The sequence below is a fragment of the Drosophila miranda genome, chromosome 2 (genome assembly GCF_003369915.1).
Source record: "Drosophila miranda strain MSH22 chromosome 2, D.miranda_PacBio2.1, whole genome shotgun sequence".
NCBI lineage: Eukaryota > Metazoa > Arthropoda > Insecta > Diptera > Drosophilidae > Drosophila > Drosophila miranda.
In genome coordinates, this window is record NC_046675.1 from 7,414,343 (window position 1) to 7,426,365 (window position 12,023).

The 12,023-nt window shown below is 46.0% G+C and overlaps 1 protein-coding gene across 4 annotated transcripts in view; it reads left to right on the forward strand.

Moving 5' to 3' along the window:
• LOC108154955 (homeobox protein homothorax) overlaps positions 1-12,023 on the forward strand; it is a 117,221-nt gene that overhangs the window by 20,551 nt on the left and 84,647 nt on the right. For all 4 annotated transcript variants that reach the window (XM_017285461.2, XM_017285460.2, XM_033389178.1 and 1 more), the window contains exons 4-6: positions 1,814-1,864; positions 4,311-4,361; positions 9,904-10,089. In XM_017285461.2, coding sequence (XP_017140950.1) covers positions 1,814-1,864; positions 4,311-4,361; positions 9,904-10,089 — 288 coding nt within the window. The remainder of the gene's footprint in view (positions 1-1,813; positions 1,865-4,310; positions 4,362-9,903; positions 10,090-12,023) is intronic.

Sequence of the window (12,023 nt, forward strand, 5' to 3'; positions counted from 1 at the left end):
TTTTGCAAAATACCCAACACGCAACCTCCTCCGCTCTGCCGCTTGCCTCCTGCTCCTCCGCTGTCGACCTCCTCCTTGATCGTCATCATCGTCGTCGTCGTCGTCGTCTTCAATGGCTGTGCTTTGTGTGTTGTTACTCGTATTATGCTGTTGCTGTTGCTGTTGTTGCAGCCGCACAATGGGGCGTTTTTCTCATACAACCATTGTACGGTTCGGGTGGAAGTGCCCACATATCTAGATACTCTGTCCGTCCGCCCGTCCGTCTTTAAGTCTACCACTTCCAACTCCCCAGCGATCTACTCGAACTCGCTTTGCCAGCCTGTCAGTCTGTCTGTGTGCAAAGTGTGTAATTATTAGCTGCACATGCCTCAGTTGATTTCAAATTGCCGTTACTGCCTTGGACGGCTGGCAGTAAGCTCTGCCTTTGGCTGCCTTTGTAGCTGTATCTGCGAGTTGTATCTGTGTGTGGGGTGCCGTCGCAGAAGATCGCCCGTTTAACTGTCGGAGATCAGTAGGGCATGGGTTGATTTTCTATTGAAATTTTGTAATGCGAGGATACGCTTAGATCAGTGAGGAACCACTCATTTATAGCTTAAACTTTATATTTTTGTGAGTGATCTTTATATTGATCTTAAGTTTAGATGCTTACAGAAGAAGCTTCCTTGTTTTGTTATATATATTCTTTATCTTCAACTTCCATTGAAATTCGAGACAAGCCGATCTTCAACTGATCTCCAAAGATCAATCTCAGCGGCGATTGATCTGTTTTGGCTTATCGATCCTTCTACAAGGTTTTGCATAGCAGGGAAGACCCGGTTCAGGGTCACGTCCATAATCCAGAGACCTCCCGCCTTCGTTGCAACCTTGTTGCATGTGTTTCTGGGTGGTCGGTGTCTGTCGGGGTATCACACATTTGGACAAGGTCGGCTCTCGCCCGTTATATAAGATCGCAGCGGGTGGGTGTGTGTGCCCGATCCGATCCGATCCGATCTGCCGGTTCGCTTATCTGTGAAGACCCCGAGCTTGTCTCGGCCATTTATTACGGCTGCCCTGCGCTTGGTGTGGCAGTTCCGTGAGAGCCAAAAAAATAATATCAGCAACAAAGAAATTTCAAATTTCAAATAATTCGCGCAGCATTTTTCAGCTGCTGCTGCGATGCGATGCGGTATCCGATGATGAGATGACCTTCTGCTGTCGTCGCTGGGTTCGGTTCGGTTCGGTTCGGTTCGGGTCTCCATCTCCATCTGTGGCTCCGTCTGTGTGGTATTTTATCTAGCCAGATATTGCTTTTGTGATTTTTATCTAAGTGTGTGGTTTATTTTTATATCTATGTAGTTTTTGTTGTTGTTGTTGTCGTTGTTTTTGCTTTTGGCATGGCTTCGGCCGGGGGCTTGGGACTCCGGCTCGGTCTCGGGGTGGGCTATAAAAACGAGAATCTCTTTTATGGTCACAGCGAGTCAGCGTCACCTCTTCGGGTCTGACACTGGCACTGGCACTGGCACTGGCACTGGGTCTGTGTCTATGTCCGGGCTCTCCATGGATGAGCAAATGTTTCGTTTCCCATGGTCTCCGTTTGGAACCGATTTGCTCATGGTTTTTTTTTATAATGTGTACAATATTTTGCCTGGCTGGGCAGGCAGCCCTTATCGGCTCTCCAAAGACCATCATAAAATAGCAATACCATTCCCTACCGTTTCGTAGATGACTATGTTTTGGATCGGGACAGCTGTTCGGAACCTCTCCCAGTATTTTCCTTCATTTGGCAAAACTTCGCACTCACTAACTCTAATTCTTTGTCATTCTCTTCTTGCAGATAAGATCACAGAAACCCTACTATACCGCAGATCCCGAAGTCGATTCACTGGTAAGTAAAAACAAAAACAAAAACAAAGAAAAGAAGCAAAAACAAAAGCAAAATCAACTATGTTGCCTTCTCCTCTGGCAGCATGTTGCCATGCCAAAGATCATGGCTACACTGTGCATTTGTGTTTGTGTGTGTGTGTATCTGTTTGCCTGTGTGTGAGTGTGCATCACCTTGACCCAAAACAACGACGACAATTGAATAATTTTCTTTTATTTAGAATAAATCACAGTGAATTTAGCAAAAGAGCAAAGCATCAACGAACGAAGCGAACAATTTATGAGCATTTGTTCATCAAAGCAGCAGCAGCATTTCGTTGGATCGGCAGCGGAAGCGGGAGCGGGAGCGGGACAAACTGAGTTGTTTAGACATTTTATCGGACAGCGTTGCCATACTTTTCGTTCTCACTCCTCGCGCTCTGCTCTGCGCTGCTCTCTCTCTCCGACTCTCTCTGTGTTATGCTCTGCATTTTGCATGCCGCTACGCTGCGAGACGAAGAGGGAGCGGCAGAGCGCGAACCCAAGCGAACGACAATATGAAGCAGAACGATTTAATGATGCATATGACATTTTTGCACTCTCTAAATGGGCTGCCTGCCTGCCTGGCAGCCTTGGGTGTGCAACAGCAGCAACAATGAAGCCAACGGCTTTAGGCTTGTAGAATATGCATTCGGATCGGATCTCTTTACTGCTGCGGGGCAGTGGGGATGTGCTGGGGTGCAGGAGAAGATCAACAACAGCAGCAAGAGACCAAGAACAAGGCAACCTTGGTGTTGATCATGATCGTCTCTATAGGACATACCCAAGTACACAATCTTCTAGAGGAAATGATTGCATGATACCTCCATAAAGAAGAGGAAGTTCGATTTAAATCTTTAAGATTAAGGCACGAATCTTTTAGGATCTTTAGGATCTCCCTTAGGGGAGTACTTCTTGAAGCTCTTAGGGGTAACACCTACCATTAAACCATTCTAAAAGATCATAAAATCTATAGATTATAAATTTTATATTTATAATCGATTTAAAGCTGTCCAGATACCAAATTGATGTTTCCATAATCCAGTTACGGAACAAATGATTCAATTTTTATACGAAGCGTAGGGCCATTATCCAGGCAAAAGCCCCGCAGATCATCTCAGCTTCTCTCTCTCTCGCTCTCCCCCTCTGTTGCTCAGTTTTCTGCCTGGCATTCCGCTGGCATCCGAGTCATAACAATTTTAATGGCCCCACCATGAGTCAGAGTGGGATAGCGTGATGTGGGGGGGGACCAGGGGAGCGAGAGATCATTTCGGTTGGCATGTAAATCAAGACGGAAATGCCGCGTGCAAAAAGTGCAAAACGAGCCATGCAATTGGGTAGCCAGCAGCAGAAGCAGCAGCAGCAGCAGAACTGAAGAAGATGCGGATTGTGGATTGTGGATTGTGGATGGCGGTTTGTGGATTGCGGATTGCGGATGGAGAACAGTTGCCCCGGCCCGGCCTGGCCTGGCCTGGCCTGGCCTGGTCTCGTCTCGCGTCTCGGACAGATCTGGGGCTGGGCTGGCACACATATAAAGAGATTATGGGCAAAACTAATTTTAATTGCCACCACACCGCACTCGAACGACTCTTGGCAGTCGTAAATGTGTCACTCACTTACCCACTCACTCAGTGCAACAGCAGCAGAAGTTGCATCTGCCACAGAGAGAGAGACAGCGAGAGAGAGTGGGATCTCTGGTGGCCCTAATTTTATGCACTTGCAGATTAGTTTATTAGTTGTAGTACAAAATCACTGACTGCCCAGGCCACCCAATCCCCCACCGAATGCCCCATGCCCCATGCCCCATGCCCCACCTTCTTCTGCGTCTGGCGGATCTTTCTCCGTCTTGGCCATGGCCATGTGTGTGCCTCGCTTGCGTCTGCATCTGCGTACTTTGGCCATAAATCATTTTGGCATGCCACTCTGTGGTTGGCTTTGCCTCCAATTTTGTTCCTGCTCCGACAACCATCCGCCATCCACCATCCGCTATCGTGTTTGAACATTTAAAAGTGCATTTAGTAACACTTACTTAAAGGAAGAGGCAGAGGCAGAGCAGTTGAGGTCGCCTGCTATAAAAATGTTTATAGCATGTCTCTAGGAGCAGCATGCCGCATGCTGCAGCGCGGTTAAATGAAATTCTTGGCTGTTGTAGCAGTAGCCCCACCAGCAGAACCACCAAATGCAGGCCGGTCCGGGCCACACACCACACAGCAGCAGTTCTGAGCAGTTAGCAGCATCGTAAAAATGTCAAATGTCAAACTGATGTTTTAATTAGGCAAAGCCCAATGCCCAAAGCCCAATGCCCAATGCCCAATGCCCAAGGACTGTGAAAGGTTCGCTGGAATGATTGAGTGTGTGTTTGTTTAATAGTATAATACCTGCTTGTATTTGCACGATTATTAATTTATATATTTTCTCCCTTTCCTTTGCAGATGGTGCAAGCAATACAAGTACTTCGGTTTCACCTTTTAGAATTAGAAAAAGTAAGTAAAACATTGCACATCTTGAATATAAATTACTTGCGAAAGCCTAAACATTGCAATACCTGGACCCCGAATATGCGAAATCATCTTACAAGAAAATACATTTGTTTAGTCATTGTAATTAACGGCAAATCGAGAGCCGAAGAGTCGGCTCCAATCATTTATCAACGCCCCAAAAAGACCACCCAAAAGGCCGGTGCGGACACACACTGAGAGCAGGACCGGGAAACAGGACCAGACACAGATCAGACACGGACCCCCCCGACCAGGCCAATAAATAAACCAGGCCAAAACAGAAACATGGCAAAAATCGAGGGAAAATAGTTTCCAGCGGGCGCGCATTTCAATTACCAACATTTGTGTTGACATTTCATGGAGGGGCAAAGCCGGGGAGGGGTCCGCCTCTGTCCCACAGCAGGCGACCATATATCTCCGGCCTGTCTAATACACTTGCAGTATGTCTAAATTAAAGTCAGAAACAAAAATGCAGCTGAAAATTGAATTAATTGCCAATCAAAGTGGAATAGTTGTAGCCGGTTGTAGCAGGGCAGGATGTGTGTTGCGGGGATTAGTTTTTTGTGGCAACAAATATTTGGCTGGCGGCAAAGCGGCACAGCGGCAGGTGTTTGTTGCAGTTGTTTGTCGCTGGTTACAGTTTTATGCGTAAGATAAAAGAAAACACAATTTCCCTTCCAGTCGCACTGGAACAATGGAATGCATTCAGTTTTCGGCTTCTCTTTTGTTGTTGATACATGAGGTGTGATGACTGCCTGCCCCACCCTACCCGACTGTTCCTAGATGTTTCGGCCATGATAAGAGGGCCACATAAATTAGTCACCCAACTAAAGTTTTCATTTCTCTTGGAGGAAGAAGGGTGGGTTCTCGTTCTCCTACAACACCTACTTGATTATTAGACACTTTATAGTCTAAATGGAAAAATTACAGGTTGCCTAATTTGTTTTAATTTCAAATAATATGCAAGAGAGACTGGGCAGGCACTCGGGTGCGTGTCTCTCGTTCTGGGCTGGCTTAATGGAAGTTGTTCCTCAAACGTGGTCGTAATTAATGCTGACCGATGCCCAACCCCACCCCACCCCGCCCCGCCCCAACCCACTACACCCTTACCGCTGTGGCTGTGCCGAGAAAATTAATTAGGCAAATGCGCAACGAAGCGTGGAACGAGAACCTAAACCTAAACCCAAGTCGGACTCCAAGTCGAAGCTGCGTCGAGGCTGAGCCGTAGTTAAGCCCGGACCAGGCCAAAAACCCGTCCGAAGAGGGCTCACTCTTCACTCTTTTTCAATTAAGTCTTAAGTAAGAAATTATGCAAAACATTCTACAAAGAAATACAACAACAACAAAAAGAACAGAAAAGCTGAACCAAAACCAAACAAGACAAAACGCCCGAAGAATATAGAGTTGGGGGATTACGACTTCGACTCCGACTCTGACTCGTATATCCGAGTCATTTGCTGAGGAATGCTGTGTCTTTGTGTGTCTCTATGGAGAGTGGGCCATGGGGCTAATGACAGACGAACGAAACGAAACAAATCAAAACGTGTACAGACAGTCGCAGAAGTCAATCAATCTGCAATTAGTCCGCGATGCTATGCGATGGACAATGTTAATTACCGAAGGCTGCTTTCTAAGCCGGGCCAAAACTAGATCAGTAAGACAGGGTCACCAAGGAAAGTGAGTTGATCAGTCAGCCCATCAGTTCATCAGTCAGTCGCTCTGTCTGTCTGTCAGTCAGCCAGCTGCAATTTGTTGCAGGCAGCACCCTGTACAGCCACACGGGGACCCAGAAAGAGTCAAGATCTTTATCAACATCACAGCAGCAGCAGCAGCGGCGGTGGCGGTGGCAGCAGAGCCGGAGAGTCCACGACAGGTTTTTGTTTTGTCATTTGTCACTCACACAGCTTGCGACACACACGAAACCAACAACAACAATTGCCACAACACTCACTCCAATTCCACAACAACTGCAACAATCAGCACAAAGAACTGTAGCAACTTGTACATATAGTAGTAAAAAAACAACAAAAAACACACACAAAACACACAACACATTCATTTATATGCAGCCAACAAAATGCAGCGGTCGATTTTTGGTGTATAAAATAAATATAAAAACAAAACAAAACACCAACAAAAAAACAGACAAAAAAAAAACACCGAAATAAATGAAAAGAAATACAAAATATACTTAAATAAAATGTGCGGGCTGACTTGCAAAAAAAAAAAAACAACAACAACAAAAAGCAACATCTATATATATGTATATATGTATATATCTGTAGATCTGTACATTTTATATATATCTGTATCTGTGCATATTTGTTGCCGCTGCCACAGCAACAACACCAGCAACAGCAACAGAATCAGTTAAAAAGACGTTTCAAGACTTGTGTCTGTCAAAACTGGTTTGCCTCAGTCCCAGTCCCGGTCCCCAGCTTGGAGCTCGAGAGTTCCAGGCCCAGCTCTACGGCTCCCCAGATCCCCAGCACACGGACAATTCTCGTCACAGAGTCACATGCAAAAAAAAAAAAACAACGAAAAACACATCACACAGCAGAAAAAAAATACAGCATTCAGGCAGGCAGGCATTGCAATTGACAAACAGACAGAGAGACGAACAGACAAACAGACAAACAGACTGATAGACAGAGAGACACTGAGAGAGACTGTCGAGACAACACGTTGGGTCAGTTGCACACGCTTCTCCGGCAGGGGGTAAGCAGCAGCAGCAGCACCACCAGAGAATCGGCTGGGGTAATGCCGGCATGGGGGCAACTACAACAGCAACAACACCGATTTGGGGGCCTTGTTTTGATGGCTTGGCCAGATCGCTTTGGGATCGCTATACAACACAGCACCAGAACCAGCACCAGAACCAGCAACAGCAACAGCCCCAGACCCAGCAGCAACAACGACATCGACAGCTGTATACTTTTGGTTAGCCGATGATGATGATGATGATGCAAGCTGAGGGATACACAGCAGATTGGGGGAGATTTTTGGAAGATTTTGAATGATGGGATGCTAGGCGAAACCTGGCCAAAATGTTCACTCTGCGACCCAGAGAAGGATAACATTTCGAATGTTGTAGAAGAAGGCAGACCAGAACAGATCCAATCCGTTCCCACCAGACTTCATCTCAATCCCCCGCTGTCAAACATTTATTTATTTCAAATTATTTTTAATTACATTTCATTTAAATGTCAGTGGCAAGAAGAAAGATCCGAGTGTCGAGAACTGAGAACTGAGATCTGGAACTTGTTAGACGGCGACTCGTGTGTGGGGAGGCTTGCGTGTGACTCTGAATCTGAATCTGGTTGGGGGGAATACTTAATGCTATCTATGAGCGGAAATCGAGAATTACCACTGCGCAGATTGGAGCGATTTGCATTGCGATTAGATTGGATTCTGCACTTAGTAGTAGTCGTCCGTCCGGCCAGAAGAGGCAGCTGCAAAGGGGGGAAGAACACAGCCGCCGCTGCTGCTGCTGTGGCTGTGAAAAGCTGTGCTTAACAGGATGTACAAACGAGTGGGGCATTTACAAGCAACGCCCTCTCTCTGCTGCTGTCACTGTCTTGAAGCCGTCTCCCTCTTGTTGCCTCTTGGGGGCCCACCCAATGTGCCACATCATGGGGGCCCCGCGAGTCATAAATATCGCAATGAGCCGTTCGAAAATGTCACATACAATGCTGACAAATTAATCAAAAGTTATCAGCGTCCCAGCATCGTCTCGGCCAGTCTCTCTCGCAGTCTCCAAAGGGCCCTTCTCCAACATATCAATTTAGTGTGTGCTCATGTTGCATGTGTGCACTGGCACTGGCACTGGCACTGGCATCGGCAGCAACATGTTGCCGGCGTGCTAATTGCAAGCTTTATGGATATTGTTATGGTCACTTTGACAGCTACACCACACAGCAAACACAATCATAAAACTTGGACTTGGACTGGGACACTGTATGTTGCCTGCAACATGTTGTCGCTGCTGTGGCTGCTTATCAGCAACAGCGACAAATTTGACATTGTCCTGTCATAAACCAGTTGCAGGCCGTTGCTTTTTTATCGTCATCTTTTTTATTTTTTGGTGACAATAACATTGAAAGCAGCAGCCTGCAAACGAGTTTGACAACTTCGGGCATTGGCAATGGGCAACAAGTTAATAGTGGCAGCAGCCAGAGCCACAGAGCCACTGTTGCAGCTTTCGCAGGCCAAAAAAAAAAAAAGCAACAAAAAACAAAAGCGATCCACAAAAATGAAGAAAAGAAGCGGCAGCAACAGCAGCAAACAATTTGCATAAGCAACGCGCACTTTTTCGTAAATTAAATGCCTGGCCCCGGCCTAAATGGAGCACCCTGTTGTTGCTGCCGCTGCCGCTGCTGCTGTTGTTGTCTGCCGCCATAGCCCAGTGCAATTAATTTCTTTTTAGCCGTGGCGGCGGCTGCATTCCTCTCTTTGTTGCATATTTGCATATGTGCCTCGGCTGGCTCCCCCTCCGCCAACGCCGTTGCCTGCTGGCTGCCTGCTTGCCTGCCTGCCTGCCTGCCTGACTCACACTCACTTTGGGCCTTATCGCATTTGTTTTATCACACACACCGAGGCAGAGGCAGAGACGCTGCAACATCACAGCTACAGCAGCAGCAACAGCAACAACAGGGTTTTAAAAACGCATTTTGTTGGCCCTGGTCTCGGCCTGGTCTCGGCCTGGACTGACGCCAGTGATCTTCTCCCTGGACGGCTATCTCTGGCCGGCGAGTGCGTCTCCATGTTGCTAATGTGAATGTTGCACGTGCTGCCTCATGTTGCTGTTGCTGTTGCGCTGCTTGGATGCTTAAAAGTGTGCCCTGCGGCTAAGCCTGGCTGCCCCGGCACTTCCTTTTTGGCGAATGCATTATTTTGTTGCCGTTGCCGTTTCTTTTTCGGGTCCGAGTGCCTCTCTATGCATATTTATGCGGCCAGAACCAGAACCAGAGTCTGAGTCTGAGTCAAGGGAGCCATGCTCTGAGCCAGGTTTAGGTTAGCTGTTGTCTACGGCCATTTTTGAGTGCCATCATCAACCATTTGCCTGGGGTCTGGGGTCCGGGGTCCGGGGTCCACGTTCTGGGGTCTGTGTCTGGGGCAACGCATCAAAAGCAATTTGCATGCCATTTGCAAGGCGATGGAGGAAGCAGGTTTTGGCGATGCAACACTGCAATGGCGCTAAGTGTGGCAGCTGTCTCTGTCTCTCTCTCTCTCTTTCGTTCTCTCTCTTTCTGTTAAGGTATTGCAATGTTTAAGCTTAGTTTAAGATCTATTTATTCCACCACCTCCCCCTATATGATATATCTATAAATTTTCAGCGACACCCAAGCACACACCCACCCCCACCTCCCACCGCAACCCCTACCCATACTCCTAGCAATTATTAGATGATAAGTGACATTTTGGAGTACCCAAACTCATGCTCTCTCTCTCTCTCTCTCTCGTTTTTCTCTCTTCCTGTTCTCTCTTCTCTGTGCTCTGATATGATCGCGGGAATGTCTCGTTGCAGGTACACGAACTGTGCGACAACTTCTGTCACCGCTATATATCGTGTTTAAAGGGTAAAATGCCAATAGATTTAGTGATCGACGAACGGGACACCACCAAACCACCAGAACTCGGTTCGGCAAATGGTGAGGGACGGAGTAACGCCGACTCCACATCGCACACCGATGGAGCTAGTACACCAGACGTTGTGAGTACCCCCTTCGCGGGAGCACATGGTCCTATATTGGCGAGCTACAATGCGGTGGTGCACCCATGTTCGTAGTACGATAACGACCTTCTTGCAAAAACGAAGCGGGTGCTCACAATGCCCTGGGATTAAATGAATCAATAATAATAATGATCAAGATCAATAAATCAATAAATCAATCGATCAATGACTAAAGCCACGTGTATCCAATGATACAAGCGATGGAGATGCCGTGCCACGCGAAGCTGATGCTGATGCTGATGTTGCTACCACTACCACCTGCATAAGGAAATTAAGTCACATTAATTCACCTGTTGCAGCCACAGCGGCAGCAGAACACCAGCGTGCAACAGCGACACGAAGCGAAGCATTAACTGAAATCAAATAAAAAGAAACCCAATAATAATCAGAATATTAATATTGATGAATTCAAATCCAAAAATTCAAAAGCAGAAGAAGTTGTACGTCAAGAACAAACACTCACACACACATTGTAAATTAGTCAAGAGCAAAAACAAAAGCAAAAGCAAAGCAAAAGCAAAAGCAAAGCGAATGCAAAAACAAAACAAAAAGAAAACTTACAAGAAACAACAACAAATATTATCCATAGAAGCGAAAGGGAGAGCAAAGGAACGCCTAGCGGAAGCAGCAGCCACAACAACAGCAGCAGCAGGCAGCAGGCAGCAGCAGCAGCAACAGCATTAGCGACAGCGACAGCGACAGGATGCCTGCCCAGCAGCAGCAGCGGCAGCAGCCAGACAGAGACCACGATAACACAGACTGCAAAGTACCGCAACAAGAACAAACAAGCGACAAGCGACAAACGAGCTTCCAAGCGGCTTCGGCCCTCCGACCACAAACCAAACGAACTGACCCGAACAACAACAACCCAACCAACCGAACCGAATCGAACCGAGCTGCGCCGAACTGAAGAGAACAGTTATACCGATTTACGATTGACGATTGATGCTGCAAATGCTACTACTGCTATGCTGAAGCTGTTACAGCCCCACTGCTACCGCTGGACTTCGTTTGCTCTCCTCTGTGTACAGTACAGGCCATAAATTTAAGTTCCGAAACAGCTGCGAATGCAAGGCCACACTAAAGAAAGTCAATGCGACTGTGCTGTGCGCCCGCATGCCCAGCTGTGTCAGTCTATCTCACTCTCTCTCTCACAACACACACTGTCCATCTCAACCAAGCAGATTGTAAATGATATAGAGTAGAAACTACAAAAACTACAAACAAAAACTACAAGAACTAAAGCAACTGAGCAACAATAATTAGAGCAACAAACAATTTCGCTTAATTTGTAAAAAGTACCAACAACTAGAAAGAAAAGAAGAAAATACGAGTATGATATGAAAGAATGAGAAAAAAGAATCAAGTAAAACTAAAGAATGAGAACTAAATTACAAGAAAATGTTCCAGAACTTCGTTTTTGCAAGAGGCCCATATAGCTCGCCAATATATTATTAATTATTATTAACAAAACCCAACACTCACACACCATTAACCAACTATTTTTATTGTTTTCTTTACTTAACACACGAACCACAAGAAACAAAAATTGAAGTAATGAACCTATATTATCAGAAAGTTTACTAACCCCAAAACTAACCAATTTTTAACAATTTTACATATGCACATAACTCTATATAGAAACTATATATACATATATGCATACATATATATATATATATATATATACCCCCACATATGCATGTATGTATAAATATATATGGACTTATATATATTTATCTATATATGTATGTATGTATACAGATATGATATGATATACGAAACGAAAGCTGGCCCCGACTCTTCGCCTCCGAGCTGCTTTGGGTACAGTCAGCCAGTGCGATCGATAGCTTCAGTTTGATGAATGTTATCGGTCTTTGAGTTTGTAAACTTGTAAATAATTGACACAGCCT